The 19,249-nt window shown below is 48.8% G+C and overlaps 1 protein-coding gene across 1 annotated transcript in view; it reads left to right on the forward strand.

The window, feature by feature from the left end:
* The window catches only part of ENTREP2 (endosomal transmembrane epsin interactor 2), a gene marked incomplete at its 5' end in the record, with an annotated part of 375,715 nt that overhangs the window by 177,612 nt on the left and 178,854 nt on the right, over positions 1-19,249 (forward strand). Inside the window, one exon of the mRNA XM_082618313.1 lies at positions 14,563-14,619. Within this exon, the coding sequence (XP_082474439.1) occupies positions 14,563-14,619 (57 nt within the window). The remainder of the gene's footprint in view (positions 1-14,562; positions 14,620-19,249) is intronic.

Consider the following 19,249-nt stretch of genomic DNA (forward strand, 5'->3'; position numbering starts at 1 on the left):
GCACCTGCTGCGGCAGGAAGGCCGGCCCGTCGATGGGAGTGTGGGTGCTGATGTCCCAGTGCCGGGGTCCCCAGGGGGCTCCGCACTCCGGGTGATTAGATGCTCAGGGGAGGGAAGACAGAGGGACTCACCATGGTGGAGGGGCCTGGAGGAGGCAGGACAGGTGGGCAGGGACCCTCTGAGCCTGAAGCTTTGGGACTTACCCTGAGGGCAGAAGAAAGCCACTGACAGGAAGAGTTGGGGAGAGTGGCTTGGTTGGATTTGCATTTAAGATGATTCTTCCCCGTGGAACAAAGGTTAGAGGTGCTGCCAGGAGTGGAGCAGGGAGACCCGCTGGAGGGCTGTCGCCGTGGGTACAATTGGAACCACAGGTGGGCTCGTTGTCCAGGGAAGGCCAGATACCAGGCAGGCGTCTTCTGCAGAGAGAACAGGCTTTATTGCAGGCGGCCCTGCAGGGAGACAGGAGGCGATGAGCAGCTCTGTGTCCCCATGAGCTTCCTAGGGTGACACTGACTGTTGACGCTGACATGGGGAGGGGGCGGGGAGGAACTCGGAAACCATGGGTGGAAGGTGAGGGGAAGTTTGGGGAGCACCCTGCACATGCACGACTGTCCTTCATGTCTCTTCATGGGTCGTAGTGGTGAATTCCAGGGGTTCTCTGTGTTACATGGCGGGGGCGGGGCTGTGGTTCAGCCTCTGCTTCTAATGTTCGCTGTCGAGCACTCTGGTCCCTCAACGCGCCTGCGCGATGCTCATTCGGATTGTTCCCGTATCCAAGGTTGCTGCCAAACAAGCTTGGAGGTCTGGGTGAATTGTTTTGTTTCTCCCTCATGGGCCTCAAGTGTGCGAGGTACAGGGTATGGTTTCAAGGTGAGAAGAGACAACCAGATAGCAGGTGTGGGTGGAGCTGGGAGCGGGCTCCAGTGTGGGTTGGACAGTAGGATGTACGTGCCTTGGATGGGATTTGAGAGTGAGGTGGGGGAGGGAGGGAAGCGGGTAAGTCTGGGTTTCTGACCTGCACACCTGTGTGCACGGTGGACCTCTGGCGGGGCAGGGATGTCTCCATTGGGTGCGGGGGTGCAATAGGGCCATGGGCCACACTGAGTCAGACCCGCTCCAGCACTTTCCAGGAGGCCCTCAAGGAAGAGAGGCCAGGAGAAGGGGTTTAGATGCAAAGGGCAGGAGAAAGCGAGCTCTCCCAGGAAAGATGGTGTGTGCAGGTGGGAGGAGGAGAGGGGAGGGGTGAGGGAGCCCCTATTAAGAGGTGGCTGCGGGGGTCTGATGGGGGCAGCCAAAGCAGGAGGGTGTTCTGGAAAGGTGGGAGTGGGACCATGAGGATTGAAGGGGATTCCCTGGACTTGGCAACCCCAAGGCCACTGCTGACCAGACGTGAGAGTTCTGGAGGCGGACTCAGGGCCAGTCGCCGGAAGGGGCAGTAGCAGTGGGGATGGAAATGGCTCTTATGGGGTGCCAGCCCTGCTGCCCGCTCCTGGGGAGGTCACTGCATCTGTCCAGCACCTTCCCTACATGGCACCAGCACAGCACAGCTATCCAGTCCCCCAGCCTCTGTGTGGGGTCCTAGAAGCGTCTAACCTGTGGGTGGACACGGGCCATGAATGAGGACCAGGGGCCTCAGTGGGATCCCAGGGTCCCAGTGAGAGTGACTTCAGCTGGACGGTCATCAGTGGGGGTGGTCCTCACACACCCATGGAAGCGGAGTAAGGAGCACTCCTGGTGGCCTCTTGCAGGAATCAAGTCCCCATGCCCCTTCCTCCCCTGTCCTCCTCCCAGGACCTCACCAAGTTCCAGGACAGGAGACTCTTTTGGCACCCAGGTCTCTGGGGTGGCCTGGGCAACGAGGAAGGCCAGGGCTGGTGTGAGGGCAGAGGGCCAGAGAGGGGGGCACCTGGGGGGGACATCCGGCCCAGGTGGGGTGAGTGGGCGGGCAGCCTGCGGGTCTGGGCAACAGAGGGCCTTCCGAGGGACAACCGTGAATGTCCAGGAATTCCGGGGGTCCTTCAGGGCCCAGCCCCCTGGCTCCAAGGGCAGGAATTCCAAGAAGGAAGCGTGCTTTGGGGTGGGATTGACTCAGAAGACTCAGGATTCAGGAGCACAGCCTCAGGCTCTGAGAGCAGAACAGCCCTGGGAAACCCAGGCAAAGGCACCTTGAAGGCACAGTCCTAGATTTTGGAGTTTGCATAAACAGCGTGTGGTTTCTAACATTAGTGCAGTGGTCTTTATTCATAATCATCTGGAAATGAAGGAGCAATTTGTCTATCAGACAGGCTCACTTCCTGTTGTCGTTCCAGTGGATTTAAAAGTTGATGTGTATCTGTGAATTCGCTTGCATAATTATACTCTGATAGCTTTTCATTACACGTAATGCGATTTTAATGGAATTAATGTTCTGTATCAACAAATACATTGTTTTTATTGTTGTGCAAAGAGAAGAGAATCAACATGATTTGTAAATGGTTTATATAATATTCTTTTCCAGACTGGGAGATGTAACTGCCCACTTTGTGTTGTGCTTTCTTTCCCACTTGGGCTGAGAGAAAGTAGGGGGTCAGGAGGGTCCTGCATACATTTGGGTGCTGGTTGGGATCCATCTTTGAGAGTCACGTTTATGTCTTAAACTTTTTATCATTCTTCATCACAGAGGGGCAACCCACATGGAACTGCCCATGGCCACCTGGCTGGCACATCTCTGGGGAGACCAGGCCTTCCTGCTCCCCACACACACTTGTGGGTCAGTGTCGGACCCCCAGCCAAGAGCTGGAGTTCTGGTTTCTTGCCCCCTTTATTGAGCTCTGCAGCCGTAAGTCTGCAGAGTCCGTTGATGTCTGTTGTGAAGCAAAGGGCCCAACAGTGCAAGCGCTGGACTCTAGCCCCACCCACCTGTCCCACCTGGGGAAGGGGGCATGGCAGGGGGTTATCTCCCAGTTTCTTGGGTATGCCCCCGCCCCCTGAGAAGGCAGAACCAGCCATGTTAGCCTGAGTCTCAATAAAGTGCTTTCTGTCTTCTGTATAAAACATGGGAAATAGAAGGTTTCACGGAGGGTGTTAAAATCCCACTCTCGGGAGATAATCAGAGGCATCTTCGGGTTCCGTGCTAGTTTCTTTGTGTTTTTGCGTGTCGGCATTTGTATTTATTTACTTATAGAAGGGAAGTTATCCCCCCTCCCAACCATTGGGTAGCCTGCTTTTCCTTTTCTTCTTTTTCTTTTATGTAGTGTGAACTTTTCCGAATGGCCCTAAATATTTTTCCATAACGAGACTCAACAGCAGCAATTGGGAAGCACCTGAAAGATAAGCAGTTCCCTCTTGCCAAAAACCCAGGTTGTTCCCCATTTTCAAAATGATAAATAACACTTTGATTAATATCTGGAATTCTTAGAAGAGGAATTACAGGCTCAAAGTGTATGCTTAGTTTAAAATATTCATCACATAATACACACAGGGATTAAAGATCAGTATTACTGAAGGCTACACACATAAAAGCCAGCATCCTTTTGCCCCCTTCCCAATCTAGTTTCCCATCATTAAGTTTCTTGTATTTCCTTCCAGAGAAACGTTTCTGTATGCACCAGCACCCGTTCCTTTCTGTTTACACAAATGGGATTCATTTTCTGCACACCAGGCTGTGTCTTGTCAGTTATTTAACTTTGAGACCGTTCCACAACAGCACAAACAGATCTACCTCAAATGTCATAATGCGTATATTCACGTTATATGTAAATATCAAAGTTTATTTAACTAGCCCTTTATTATTACCCACTGGTTACAGCTTTTTGCAGTAAACAGTGTGGTGTACCTCTGGTAGCACATCGTAGGCTAAACTCCCATCACTGAGTATATGAGTATGTGCAGTTTCTAATTTGAGAGGTTTATGAACTTGCCCCCAAGGCAGGCTGCCTCAATTTATACCAACACCCATAATGTTCGAGAGGAACCTTCCCCCCGGCCCCTTGCCACCACTGGGTTTTTATCTAACTCCACCAAAACACATTGACAGTCTGATTGATAAAAATATTTCTCTTTTGGCTTGCTTTTTAAAAATTGGAGTAGGTTTAAGCATCCCTTTATATGCTTATTGTCCATTAAAAATGTGAACTTCCTATTCCGAATCCTTAGCCATTTTTTTCTCTTGAGTGGTTCCTTTTACTTATTAATGTATATGAATTCTTTGTGAACTGAGACGATCACCCCTTTGTTTATTGTGCGTATTATAAATATTATTCCCACGTGCAGTTGGTCTCTGATTTTATGGTTTTTTTTAAACATAAATATATGTTCATTGGCTCTTGCCACGACTACATACATAAAGAAGCACCCAAAAGTCAATAGTTGCCAGTAGCCTACCTTTATTTTCTCCTCTGGGTTTGCAGGTCACTGGGGCCCACACTTTGGGCTGGAGGCTCCTGGTTGGGTTTAGGTCTGTGCCATGTGTCCATTCTGGGGCCCAGGCTGATGGGGCTGTGTCCTTCTGTGGGCCAGGAGGCAGGAGGGCGAGGGGCAACACGTGATACCCCCGGGGTGCCTTGGGTTGGCGGCCACCCCCACCTCCCATGGCCAAGGCCAACATTGGGTGGGGACGGCACTCTGCCCACTCTGTCCAGAGGCTACCACGTCACACGTCAGAGCCTCGTATTTCTTATACAGGGAGGCCCTAGGACCGAGAACCAAGATTCTGTTCATCACATGCAGGTGCTTTTTAAAAACAAATATTTAATTCATTCATCTTTTCTATTAGGACCCTTGATTCTGTGTCGTGCCTCAAAAGGCTGACTTCTTTTCTAAAGATTCTTTTAAGATTCTGCCATGTTCTTCTAGGGTGTTCATGTTTTGATTTATGTTTTACTTCTTGGTTCCTCTGGAATTTTTTTTGGTGTAAAAAGTGAGGTAAAGATTAAGCTTTATTTCTTTCCAAGTGTCTAATCAGTTGTCCCAACACTTTTGATTGGATAGGTTTTCTTTTCTCCTTTTTAGTATGTGAATGAGAATTGCATGGGATTTATGTATTGCTTCATCCTTCTATTTAAAGAAATGAATCTTTTTCCATCTAATAATGAAGTATTTTATGATTTCAGTAGATGTTTGAGATTTTCTTGATAGTGCTTTTGTTCATTTCATGTTAGTCTGTTTATTCTAACACAGTCTACCTTTTTGCTTGCTGTTACAAATGGAATAATCTTTCCTTAATTTTATCCTCTTTTCTAACCGGGCTTTTCTTACATGCCTATGGGAAAGCTATTTTTTCTGTAGTTCATGAGTTTATATCCTGACATTATAATGGGGTGAGTCACTTAACCTCTTGGTACTTTACTTTTCTCATCTGTGCAGTAGGGCACAAAGATCACACATGCCTTTCAGGGTTGTCAGGATACAAAGAGGTAAAGTGTAAAACCTTGGTAAGTGTCTGGTATACAGTTAGTGCTCAATAAATGTGAGTATTGATAGTAATATACTTTCTTCATATGTTAATTTTCTAACCAGATGATTTGCTAAATCCTCTTATGGTTTCTTTTTCTTTTCTTTTCTATCAATTCCCTTGGGTTTTCTAGCTCGATAAGTGTATCGTTTTCAAGTAGTAGTAATTTTGCCCCCCTTTCCAATACTTATATTAGTTTTCTGTTGCTATAGAGCAAATTACCACAAGCATAGAGGCTTAAAACAGCACAGATTCATTATCTCACAGTTTCCATGGGTCAGGAGTCTGGAGCATTTGGGCTGGGTCCCCGCTCGGGGTCTGAAGGCTAAAATCAAGGTGAGGCTGGATGCAGCCTCGTCTGGTGGCCTGACCAGGGAAAGATCCGCTTCCACACTCCCTAGGGTGTTGGCAGAACTCGTTCTCGTGGTTTTCTTGCAAGCTGTGGGCTGGAGAAGCCCTCCCACAACACGACAGGGCAGCGCACTCTGCAAGGCCAGTGCAGAATCTCCCACGTGCTTCAAATCTTTGACTCAGGAAGGGCCGAGACCCACAGGGCTTGCTTGATGAGGTCAGGCCCACCCAGGAGAAACTCCCTTGGATTAACTCAAGGGAGTTAACTCTAATTGATTTGGAACCCAGGTAAGGCTGCAAAATCCTTTCACCCTTGTCACAAAGCGTAACCTCAGCCCGATGGAGATCGAAATAGAAATCGAAATCCATCAGGTTCACGGCCCCTCCCATCCTCAAGGGGAGGGGATTCTGTAGAACGGTACACCAAGGGTGGAGGTCTTTGGGAGCCTCTCACAAGTCTGCACACCACACTAGTATTTTCAGAAGAATTTTAAATATAAGTGATGATTGTGGGCATCTTTATCTTATTAAATGAAGAACTTTTTTTGGTAAAAAATGGAGATTGAATTTTATCAAATGGCTCTTCTACATCTACTAAATTACCATATTTTTCACTTTTATCATATTAATGATTAATTTTATTACTACATTTCCTCTTAGTGAACCATCTTTTCATTCCTGACATGAACCCCTTGTCTTGTTATTTATCCTTCTAAATGCACTGCTAAATTCTATTTTCTACCATTTTATTTTAAAATTTATGTTTCTCTGTTTATAAGTAAAATTGGTCTATTTTCTACTCTTTTGATATTTTACAGGTTTGTAATTGTTATGCTGACATTTGTAAAAAAAATTTGGAAAGTTTCTTTGTTTTCTCCCTCTGTGCTCAGAGAAATATTAAATAGTGTTGGAAATCTCTGTGCTTTGAAGTTTGTGAAGAATTTGCCTGTAGCTGTTTGGCCACTTTCCCAATTTCTTAGTGTTAATAAGTACATTTAGTTTTTGGATTTGAGAGGGAATCAATTATAGTAATTTATATTTTGCATACCACATTAGTAATTTATATTACTAGTATAAATTAATATAAAATTAAAGTAATAAGGCTTCCCTGGTGGCGCAGTAGTTGAGAGTCTGCCTGCCGATGCAGGGGACATGGGTTCATGCCCCGGTCCAGGAAGGTCCCACTTGCCGCAGAGCGGCTAGGCCCGTGAGCCATGGCTGCTGAGCCTGCGCGTCCGGAGCCTGTGCTCCGCAACGGGAGTGGCCACAACAGTGAGAGGCCCGCGTACCTCAAAAAAAAAAAAAAAAATTAAAGTAATATAAACCAATATAAAATTATACTAATATTTGTAATTTATATTATACATTAGAAAATCACCTGTGACATCCTGGATGCTGTAGATTGAATGTTTGTGTCCCCCTAAAATTCGCACGTCAAATCCTAGTCCCCAGTGTGATGGTATTTGGAGTAGAGCCTTTGCGAGGGGATTAGGTCATGAGGGTGGAGTCCGCATGAATGGGATTAGTGCCCTTATAGGAGAGACTCCAGGAGCTCCCTCACTCTTTCCACCAGTGAGGACACAGTGGAAGGACCACTGTCTATGGACCAGGAAGTGGGACTCACCAGACACCGATCTGCCTATGCCTTGGTTTTGGACAAAGGACATGCTCCTTTAGGCACTGCAGGTCTCCGAGGCCCCCCACCTCATCTGCAAATACACACACACACACACACACACACACGCGCACACACACGCCGCACACGATGGCAGGTGGCTGGAGTCCAGGGAGCAGGGAGCGGTCAGAGCAGTGCATGGCTGCAGGGAGGTTGCTCTGAGCCTGGATGCCCTCTGCACAGCGAGACTGGCCAGGAGGGCTCATCCTGAGGTCTCCACGCTGTGCCATGAGGTCCCTGGAGACCATAGTGTTAATGAATCCTGGGTGCTCCCTGGTTACTGGCAGAAGTACAACTCTATTGGGAAAAATTCCTCCATTTTGGGTCCATAGAACCTCACTGATGAAGATCAAGTGCTGTATTCACAACAAAAGACTTCCAAGAATGCAGGCATCAAAGAAAGTCAGCTGCAGTGAGTGGGGGTCAACAGAAACAGTGAAGGACAGACTCCTTCCTTTCACTACCCCCTTGGACTCTAGAACCTCTGAACGTGAACCAGTTAAAGTAATTATGGGCAGAATCCTAAAGATGAGCATGCAACAAGAAACTATCTGAAACAAATAGCTGTATTTGGGGAAGGGTAAAAATAGAACTTATAAATACCTAAAATATAACCATTGAATTTTTCTAAACAAATGCAAATGTTCAACAGCTGATTAACAGGGAAAATTAGTCATCTGGAAAATACACCTGAAGAAATTATTCGGAATGAAATACTGAGTGGCATGGGTGTGGACGATGTGAAAGAAGAACTAAGGGATTTGGAGGATGAAGTACGAAGGATCAGCATGTGGCTATTGGGGTCCCCGACAGAGAGAATGTAGGAGAGAAAATATTTGAAGAAGTACTGGCTAAAAATTTCCAGAACTAATGAAAAATATAAATTTACAGATTCAGAAGCACAGTCCATCTCAAAGAGGATAAAGAAAAAGAAATGCACACATAGACATATCATGCAGAAACTTCAGGACACCAAGGGCAAGGAGACAATCTTAAAAGTCTTTAAAGAGTGAGCAACACCCCTCAAGGAACAGCAGTTTAACGACAGCCAACTTCTTGATGGCGACAGTGGAAACCAGAAAGTAGAATAATATCTTCAAGCTCTTGAGAGAAGAAACTGTCCACCTAGGATTGTGTATCCAGCAAAACTACTTTTCAAGCATGAGGCGAAGTAAACAGATAAACAAAAAAGGGGAATTCGCCACTCAAAGATCTGCACTGAACCAAGGACTTCTAAATCAAGGGTTCCTACCTTCTGGTAGAGCAGTCTGGTGAGGTCTTTGGGGTCCCTCTCAGAATGAGGTTTTTAAATGCATGAAATAAAATATACAGGATTACAAAGGAAACCAATTATTTTAAAACATTTTAAAATCAACTTATTTTTAAAAGCATAATAATATATGTGCGACATTACTCATCAAATAACAAAATCCAGTGGCGGGTCTAGAAACTACCCTAATTTCAGAGTAAACAGCTCTGGAGAAGCCTACGTCTTACAGGGCAGAGCCGGGGCACATGAGTTTGGTACCCAGCGTACGTGAGCTAATTTGCATCAAGGAAATACACATTGCAGTAGAACAGGCGGCGTGTATCTCAGCTCTGATTTTCTTTTGACTCATGAGTTATTTATAACATTTATATGATTTTACTTTTTTTTCTTTCATGGGGCAACTTTGTCATCGATTTATAGCTTTGCTACTGTATGAAAAGCAAATGAAAGCTGTAGGGTTCTTTTTCTATCGAGGAGAAGGTCCTTTGAGGAGAGTGGCTTTCCCTGTGGATGTTCTGAGTCTGATGCACTGATATGCAGAGAAAGTTGGGACCACGGGCCGGAAGCAAACGGTTGGGAGCAGGAATGTGCTGAGGGAAGGAGGCACAGGCATGGGTGGGATGGGAAGGCTGCAGAGGTGTCTCTTTCCCAGACGGGAGCCAAGATGGACTCAGGAGGCTGAGGGCCTGCACGCCTGATGGAACCTGGCCATGTGGCTCCAGGGAGACCCAGACAAAGAAAACCAGGTTGAAAGAGAAGAAAAGGGAGGTGGGATAAAGTAGGAGCATCATCTACTCCATGAGGCCCACGTAGCGCAGGCCCGCAACCCAAGAAGGTTTGGAAGGTGGGGACCCACCGGCGTCTTTCATTCTGATCAGCTCAGAGTACTGTCTGTGCCCTTATTGCAACAGCAGGTCTTTCTCCAGACACGTGAGCGCTGGCTGTTGAGTGGTAACCGAGCACCACTGTAGCTGTGGGGCAGCCTGCCATGTATTTTGTGAAATAACTTAATTGGCTTTCAAGTCTGCATTCTGGAAGCAGTTGCTTCACTCCCCGAAATGTTGCATTACCATTTGCCTTTGAACCAGATTGGAAGATCTGAAGAAAGTTCCTGATTTTAGGCAGTGAAAGAACTTTTCAATCTCAGAGACAAGATTTAAAGGACTGATTTATTCCGGGCCTCGGAGTACAGGGGCAGCACCAATCAAAGGCAAGGACTTCTGCGGTAAAGATGCTGTTACTTCCCCGCAGTCTCTTATCCCCTCTCATTGCTCTCAGCAGCAGGAAAGCTCTTTCTCATTTCTAATTTTATCTCTTGCGTCTTTGTAGGCTGGGTGGGGAAGTGGAGAAAAGAGCCAGTTGGCGTCCTCACAGCAACTCACAGGTGCTGGGAAAGTTAACCCTCCTCTCTGGGCAGCATCATGCCTTTCCTGTTCTTTTTGGTTTTTCTTTCACAACTACTGAATTGTCTGTTCCTCTTCTCTGACACTCTTCAATGTCTTTGTAAACTGCAGACTTTGAATAACAATCCTGGCAAATTAAACAGGGCAGAGGGTACTTGAGATATAATTTCACTGGATGCAGGACCCCGTTCCTCACAGGAGTGGTACAAAGTAAGCCTGCAGAATTACTGAGATGGCAGAACATGCCATTGTCCTGCCTTGTTGCTAGGATTGAGCAAACAGCAGTTCAAGCTAAGTCCCTGTCTTTTCAGAGCAGGGATATGGTCCCCTCCCCTGGTTGCCATGGGGATGGGAGCAGGCACCCTCAGGGAGGAGGAGCCCAGCATCTGGTCTTTGAAAGTCTCCTCCCCTCTAATGTAGTCTCCCTTGTTACAGCTGGTGCTGGCAGAGAAGTCCGCTCTGCCTGAGAGCAGACGTGGAGGGAGAGGGGATATTTAGGAACAAAAATCCAGCATCCCACTCTGGATGTGTTAGTGTATTAGTAAGCTTAGGCTGCAGTAACAAAATATCGTAGAAATAATGCCATTTGCAGAAACATGGATGGACCTGGAGATTGTCGTACTGAGTGAAATAAGTCTGATAGAGAAAGACAAATATCATATGATATCACTTACATGTGGAATCTTAAAAAAATGATACAAATGAACTTATTTACACAACAGAAACAGACTTATAGATATTGAAAACAAACTTATGGTTACCAGAGGGGAAAGGTGGGAGAGGTATAAATTAGGAGTTTGTAATTAATATACACATACTACTATATATAAAATAGATAATCAACAAGGACCTACTGTAAAGCACAGGGAGCGCTATCGATATTCTATAATAACATATATGGGAAAAAAATCTGAAAAAGAATGGACATGTGTATATTATAACTGAATCACTTTGCAGTATACCTGAAACTAACACAACATTGTAAATCAACTATACCCCAATATAAAATAAATATTAAATTTAAAAAATTATCATAGACTGGGCCAATTAAACAGAAATGTATTTTCTTGCAGTTCTGGAGGCTGAAAGTCTGCAATCAGGATGCTGCCATGGTCAGGTTCTGGGGAGGGCCCTCTTCTTGGCTTGTAGACTGCTCACTTCTCTGTGTCCTCATGTGGCCTTTCCATGGTGTGTACACGTGGAGAGAGAGATCTCTCTCTCCTTCTCTTCCTATAAGGCCACCATCCCATCATGGGGGCCCCACCTTCACAACCTAATCTAACCCTAATCAGCTCCTGAAGGTCCTGCCTCCAAATGCCACCACGTTGAGGGTTGGGGCTTCACCATATGGATTTGGGGGGTACACAGACATTCAGTCCCTGACAATTTGTTTTCTATTTCTACAGAGCAGATTTCTGCAAACTTTGCAGCTTAACACAACACCCATTTACCATCTCACAGATTTCTTGGGTCATGAGTCTGGACATGGCTTAGTAGGGTCAACTGGCCAGGGTCCCACAAGGCTGCAGTCAAGGTGTTGCCAGGGCAACATCATTTCAAGATGCTGTCCCTGGGGAGGGTCACGGAATAGCACATCCTACTCACACCCAAGGGGAAGGCATTATACAAGGTCGGAATCTCCATGCCTCATTGCGTTTGATGGTTTTATTCTTCGCCTTCATATGGGGGACTTGGATCCATTCCCAATTATAGTTATTATTGATATTTAGAAATGTAAATTATCTTCAAGAAGCAAGTTGTCCATGTTTGTTGGAAGTAAAATTATTTGAGGGGATTTGTGGAATTATAACTTCATGATGAAGATGGGAAATGTCAAGAATTTTTACTGTGGCCTAAGATAAGTGCTGTTAACTTCCTTTGTGTTTAGAAACCTCTGCTCTTCGGAGGTCCAGTAAAATCCCTGTTGTAAGTGGCCTGGTCATTGTAGAGACTTGATAGTTTTAGCAGCTTCAGCTTAGAAGATGAAGGGGTTCTGTCTGTGCGCATCAGAGAGGACTTGAGAGGCCTGGGCTGGTTTGGGAGTTCAGTGGGGCCCCACGTTCTCTCGAATTCCTAGCCCCTTCCTGGGTGAGGAGGCATTGGGCCACGTCTGGAAGGATGGGTGAAATGTCATCTGGTAGAAATGGGAAGGAGAAGGCAGAGCGTAAGTGGACATCTTCTGGGAGATAGTCTGAGAATTCTCATCCTCTCTCTAGGCTCAGTCTGGGCGTGGCCAGTGTTGGTGTGAAGGACAGAGAGAGGACACTGTGGAAGCCCTGTCCTAGGGGGATGGTGGGGTCAGAGCTCAGCCCCCAGAGCTTGGCCATCATCTGAAGGAAGAGAAAGGGGTGGGGCTGAGGCAGGGGGCCAGGAGGTGGGGGGTGACAGGAGGGGAGTGCTGAGTATGGAGGGAAGACAGCCCGCAGGGGTTCCGTTCCAGGGCTCGTGTTTGAGAAATACAGTGGCTTTGGTGCCCAAAGTGGCCAGGACATGCGTGGAGGGTCACTTAGGGCGCTGCTGGTGGGAAATCAGGGACCGGATTTGTGTGGGTCTGGTTGCCCGGCCAGGGAGGTGACATTCACCTGACAGAGGCGTCCAGCGCAGTTCCAGTGGAGGGGCAGAGGTGAGTGAGTGGCTGAGCACCCCATCCAGGCAGGTAAATCATGAGAGCGAGGGCAAGCAGAGGGGGAGGAGAGGTGTCGAGAGGAAGAGCCAACCCAGCTTCACGACTGCGGCTCCTGAACACACCAGGAGCTCAGATGTTGACGGCGGAGTTGGCAGAAGTTTTGGATTCGCCGCACGAAGGTTTGGAGGTGGAGAGAAGAGGTCAGGGTGTGCGCTATCCAGTATGAGGTGGTGGTGAGAGTCCTGACAGCCTACCCTTAGGAGAAATGGCAGCTCAGTCCAACGGAAAATGACTTGGGGGAAGTCGTGTGTCCATTGAGGAGGAAGAATTCGACACCAGAGAGGGTGTTCTGATGGGTGGAGTGTTGCGTGCAGAAGGGGAGAGAGCGGCTTTAGAGGCACATGGAGAAGAATGATGGAGACTTGGCCTCGGAGACCATGGGGCAGGGGGATGGGGAACAGCAGCCCAGGGTTTCTGTGACGGCTGGAGCTGGAGCTGGGCGGCATCACGGAGAGAGGAGACTCGGGAGGTGGGAAAACGGTTGTCTGTAACATTTGCAGCATTGGCTGCGTTTGGAAGAGGTACGTGCCCTGAAGAGAGAAGGAAGATGTGACAGACTGGGAAGCAGAGCATGCTGAGGCTCTTCCGTTCATTCTTTTCTGTTAATTGTGTGTGTGTGTGTGTGTGTGTGTGTGTGTGTGTGTGTGTGTGTGTGTGAATAAGGTTTAAAGCCTTTCATATAAAGACAACTGGTCCGGGTGTTGTTGGACATCTGAGACCAACACGGCACTCGGCGGGTGGAGACTGCAGGGTCTAAGACTCAGTCCTGCTCAGTGCAGAGGTGCCGGAGGGTGAACTGGGCTCCGTCACCAACGGGACCTTGTGGGTCTGTTCAATTGCGTGTTCTCCTCTGGGTCTGGGGTCGGTCCTTTTGGAATCCCAGGGAAAGTGCAGCCCAGCCCCTCCAGCCTGGTCCCGGACTGCCTGGCCCAGGCCCACCGTGGAAAGTCAAGGTGGTAACGGCCCTTGTCTGTTGCATCCAGCGACCCCTCTGAAGGCAGATTGCGGTGGGCAGTGGGCACGGGGTACAGCTGTGTCTCTGTGGTCCAGTGGCCCTGCCTGGACACAAGGAGACTGGGAATGTGGGGATCAGCAAACATGGGTCTGACATGGGCTTGGGGGGCAGCCTGGAAGAAGGGTGGGCCAGGAGCCGAGGGTGGTTCTCCTGGGAGTCGGCAGACACAGGGCGACAGGGGTGCCAGGACGGAGGGGGCACTGCTGGGGAGGTTCTGGGGGGACACGCTTGGCGGGACGGGGGCCAGGGGTCGGACGGGGCTGGCCTGGGCCGGGGCGGGCAGCTTAGAGCCAGTGTGGACAGCGAGGGAGCCTCCTCGGTGGGGTGAGAGTGAAGGGGAGACCCCTGTAGGGGCTGGGGGGGGTCCCAGGTGTGGGAGAACAGAGGGAGCCTTTAGGCCGCTGTGCAGGTTGCGGGTGACCTGTGAGTGGGGACAGCACCGCCTTCCCCAAAGTAGTGTGTTCAGTGCTGCCTGTGATGTTAAATCACACAGCAAGTATCTCTCAGGACCTGGGGGGATAAGGCTGAGGGCCCAGGGGTGGGTGGGAGGCTCGTTCAGAAAGCGCATCTGCTCTCGGCATCCCTGCGAGCTGGTCACTCTGGCCCCGCGTGGTGGCTGCAGGTGTGACTGTCGGGAGGGACAGACCCACCACCGTGACCCGCTCCTGCCTGCGTGCTGTGCTCTAGAAAAGTCCTGGGAGGCTCCTCACCCCCTGCTCCCTCTGTTCCAGGTGCTGCTGTCGGGACTCATCGGCATCGTCTCCTGGAAGAGGCCCCTGTCCCTCGTGGTAAGTGGCACCCGGGTCCCCATGCGGCCATGGAGCAGGGCTCTGCCCGCGGAGGTGGGAGTGCTTTCAAGGCGTGTTAGTCTCGACCGTGGGCATCCTGCTGCCTCCTCCACAGGCGCTCACGGGCCGTCCTCTTCCTGTTTGTCGGTGTTGTGCCCTCTTGGAGGACATGCCACCGACAAAGGCATTTTAATAAGTGCAGATGCAAGCGTTTTCTCTAGACGGATAATCACGATCGTGCACATGCATACGCTTACGGGTGTCCCACAATAGGACGTAGCTCATCCGAGTTCCAGAAATGTTAGCTTTCTGTGTGTTCTGGAGACTGTGAAACTCTATGAGGTATTGGTATTTCTTTGCATAGATGTTTCTTTGGAAGAAGGAAGAAAGGGGTACCCCTGGAGCCCTCTCTCATGGGGTCAGGTCTCATGCTGGGGAGGAGGACGCCACACGGCGGGGTGGAAAGAGGATGGTGGTTTTTCCATCTGAAAGTACCCAGAGCGAATTTATGTCTATTGATTTGTACGTGTGTTCTTCTCAGCATGCGCATTAATATATTTATGTGTCCACGTCAGGACTTTATGGAGAGGTTTTCTGGGTTTTGATGGATAATGAAAAAGACGGCATGGATTTTTTCCTCTTAGGTGGTAATCAATTATTTAAAATCTCTTCTTTAAGTGATTAGACTTGGAGATAATGACATACTAAATATTAATGGAAATAGAAAAAAACCCACAAATCTTGTCTGTTGTAAACACCTCCTCCTTCGTGAGGGGAATCATGACATCCTGAAAAGGCACTGGGAGGGAGGGGTAGTTTAATTCAGGGGGCCTCCTCTTGTACAAAATACTGAGAAATTTCCTTAAAATTTTTTTATATTGAAATTTTCAAATATTCACCAAAGTAGAGAGACTGGTATAATGAACCCCATGTACCCTTATCCGTCCTCAACAGTATCAACACTGACTGGTCCTGTTTCATCTAAGCCCCTTGCTGGATTATTTTAAAGTAAATCACGGCTTGTGTATCGAGACGCTGACTCTTCTGTGCAGGGGCAAGTGGCGGCAGACACTGGGCCATGGGGCCTGACGTTTTGGCTGTGCTGTGGGTTCCCTTCAGGGAAACAGGGACAACCCGCCCATCCCTCCTGACCTACCCCCACCATGCAGTACAGAGAAAGTAAGCCCTCAGCCTGGCGTCTGAACAGAGGAAAGCCGCCCCCCTTCGGGTGGGTGTGTGGGATGGGAGAAAGGGCACCCATCCCCCGGCCACCTCACGCCCGCCCCAGCCCTCCCCTGGGACGGAGCTTCTTGGGACTGGGCATCTTACCGCGAAGGATGCACGTGCTCATGCCTACTGAGGGGTCAGGACTCCTTGTGCAGGTAGCGCAGGTGTGTCCTTGGGGGTGGGGGGGCCCACAACAGTAGGGTGGGTCTCGGGGCCTCGCCCAAGGAGGGTGGCCCCAGCGGGAGCCCCTGCAGCCGAGCTTTCAGGGGCTTACCCCCCAGCTCCGTGTTTCCAGCTGGTCTCCAGGTAGACGAGGAGGAAGGGCTCCCCCAGCTCAACTGGATGCTTTGCTGAGTCAGGGAGGTAAGGGGTCGGTTAGGGTGACACCAGCTGCTGTCAGACCCCAGACTTCGTGTCTTAACTCCGTGAACATCTGCTTCCTGCTCCCGTCCAGGCGGGCCTTCCAGGCAGTGACTGCTCCCCCGACACGAGATTCAAAGACCCTGCTTGCTTCCACCGGTGGCCCTGCACTCCCCAGGCCCATGGGGTCCCCTGCATTTCAGTGAAGGGGGGAGAGGATGGAGGAGAAACACGTGCTTCTTGACTTCCTTGGCCTGAAAGGGACACTCATGCTTGCACATCACACCAGTGGGGAGGGCTCGTCACAGGGCCCGAAGCGTGTCTGGTTGGGAAGAAAGCTGGAAAAGGTTGTCCCTCCCTGGACGGGTCCCTCCCAGAGACGGCCTATGTTGTGGAGTGGGGAGAGAGTCTTGGCGGAGAGCTGGTTGTCTCTGCTGTAAGGACACTCTTCTGTCTATTGACCAGGATGATACAACTTTTGATTCATTAGCAGAAAACTCACTCTCTGAACTGTGAGCGTTGATGTGGCCTTAGTTTTCCTCCCTGCCCAGCCTCACCCTGACACCTGGACCCTCTGGACTTGCAGCGTGTGGTGTGGCACCCAACTGACAGGTCCTCCCCGACCCCTCTGGCCTCTGCCCTGCCCTTCCACTAATGAGTGGGCTCGCTTCTCGCTGCTTCTTGCTGCTTCCTGGAAGCCCTCCTTCCCCCCAGGCTCCTCCTAGCGTCTGCGTCCAAGCCCCTCATTGTGTTCCACAACATGTAGGGCCCACCTACAAACTGTTGTTAACAGGAACCATGTGCTGGGCGTTTCCTTCGTGCTAAGCCCTGCATGGGATCCCCTGAGCTTATCCACACGGTATCCTTGTGAGTAAGCTACTGTTTTTATCCCCATTTTCCAGAAGAAAAGGAAGACTTAGAAAGGTAAGTATCTTGCCTAGGGTCTCACAGCTAGAATAGCTTGAAGTCTTGATTTAAATAATTCCTTTTTTTTAAGACTTATTTTTTATTGAGGTGACATTGGTTTATAACGTCACCTAAGTTTCATGTGTACAGCCTTATATTTCTGTATCTGTGTATGCTGCAGTGTGCTCATCACCAAACATCCAGTTTCTATCCATCACTCCTCCACTGAGCCCCTTTCCCCTCTGGCAACCACTATTCTGTTCTCTGTGTCTACGTGTTTGTTTTTGGTTGCTTTGGTATGTTCATTTATTTTGTGTTTTGTTTGTTTGTTTTTAAGATTCTACATACAAGTGAAATCATACAGTATTTGTCTTTCCCTGTCTGACTTACTTCACTTAGCATAAAACCCTCAAGGTCCATCCATGTTGTCACAATTGGCAAGATTTTATCTTTTTTATGGCTGAGTAATAGTCTATTGTATATATATGTACCACATCTTCTTTATCCATTCCTCTGTTGATGGACATTTACGTTGTTTCCATGTCTTGGCTGTTGTTAGTAGTGATGCAGTGAACATCGGGGTGCACGTGTCTTTTCAAATTAGTGTTTTCTTTTTCTTCAGATATATGCCCAGCAGTGGGATTGCTGGGTCATATGGTAATTCTATTATTAATTTTTTGAGGAACCTCCACACTGTTCTTCATCGTGGCTGCACCAATTTACATTCCCACCAACAGTGTAGGAGGGCTCCCTTTTCTCCACATCCTCACCAACATTTATTATTTCTTGCCTTTTTGACAATAGCCAGTCCAATGGGCATGAGGTAGTAATCTCATTGCAGTTTTGATGTGTGTTTCTCTGACAAATAGTTCTTTTATACCAAGCTCCAGTTTTATCCTTTACTCTAATGGTATGTTTCCATCTTCCTGAGGCATAAAACTGAAGAGGCCACTGTGAGTTCTGGTTCATTTCCAGGGGGACACGACACCCCCCCACCCTGCAAATGACCACCAGAGCGAGTTGCCCTCTCTGAAGGGAGGTGTCTGCCCCTCGAGGTGTTGGAAGAGCCTCGCAGGCTGGCTGGGGGAGGCCAGGAGCGATGCTGACGCGGGGCTTTGGGGGCTGCCCTCAGTCGGTTGGCCATATCTCTCCTCCGACGGGCTGGTGAGTGTGGGCCCGTCACAGCCCTGCTGAGCCTCCTTTCTGTGCCTCACTCTGAGCCCGTCAGACAGAGTGAGGTGAGGGAGGGGGTGTAAGCTTCAGGCCACAACGACTTGATGTGTTGTGGGTGGTGGAGGGGCTTGCGTTGGGAAAGAGGACAAGGTGGGGGCAGCAGGCTGGCTGATGGGGGCGGGAAGGAGGCTGCCCTTTCCAGCTGGGGCCTGTGATGCGAGGGGAGGAGGAGGGAGATGCTGTGACTTTCTCACCGTCGTATTTTCTAAGAGCCTTTCCAAATTCTGAAACAAGGCGGGCGCTACGCCAGTAGAGAATACGTATGTTCACATTTTTTTTCCACATTCATTTTTTTCTATGTGCTAAGTGTCTCCTATGATTGAGATAATTGTCTTCCTTACATCAAACTATAAAAGGTTCTACATTACGCTAGATGCCAATTAAGATTCAGATTGTATAGCTCTGATTAGCTCATTTTTTTGAAAGATTCAGTGGCATATCTTGTGATTGCTTATACATATATCAATATTGGAAACAGTCTCACACATAATCACAGGTAACACAGGAGCCCCCTCCCACCATCCACGGTCCTGCTTTACATGGTTTCAGTTACCCAGCCTCAGCTGCAGTCTGAAGATATTAAATGGAAAATTCCAGAAATAAACAATTCATAAGGGTTTCCCTGGTGGCTCAGTGGTTAAGAATTCACCTGCCAATGCAGGGGACATGGGTTTGATCCCTGGTCCAGGAAGGTCCCAGATGCCGTGGAGCAACTCAGCCTGTGTGCCACAACTACTGAGCCTGCACTCTAGAGCCCATGAGCCACAACTGCTGAAGCCTGTGCTCTGCAATAAGAGAAGCCACCGCAGTGAGAAGCCCACTCACCACAGTGAAGAGTAGCTCCTGCTTGCCGCAGCTAAAGAAAGCCAGTGCACAGCAATGAAAACCCAACGCAGCCGAAAAT

Source organism: Mesoplodon mirus (assembly GCF_964341445.2).
Source record: "Mesoplodon mirus genome assembly, chromosome: 4".
Taxonomy (NCBI): domain Eukaryota; kingdom Metazoa; phylum Chordata; class Mammalia; order Artiodactyla; family Ziphiidae; genus Mesoplodon; species Mesoplodon mirus.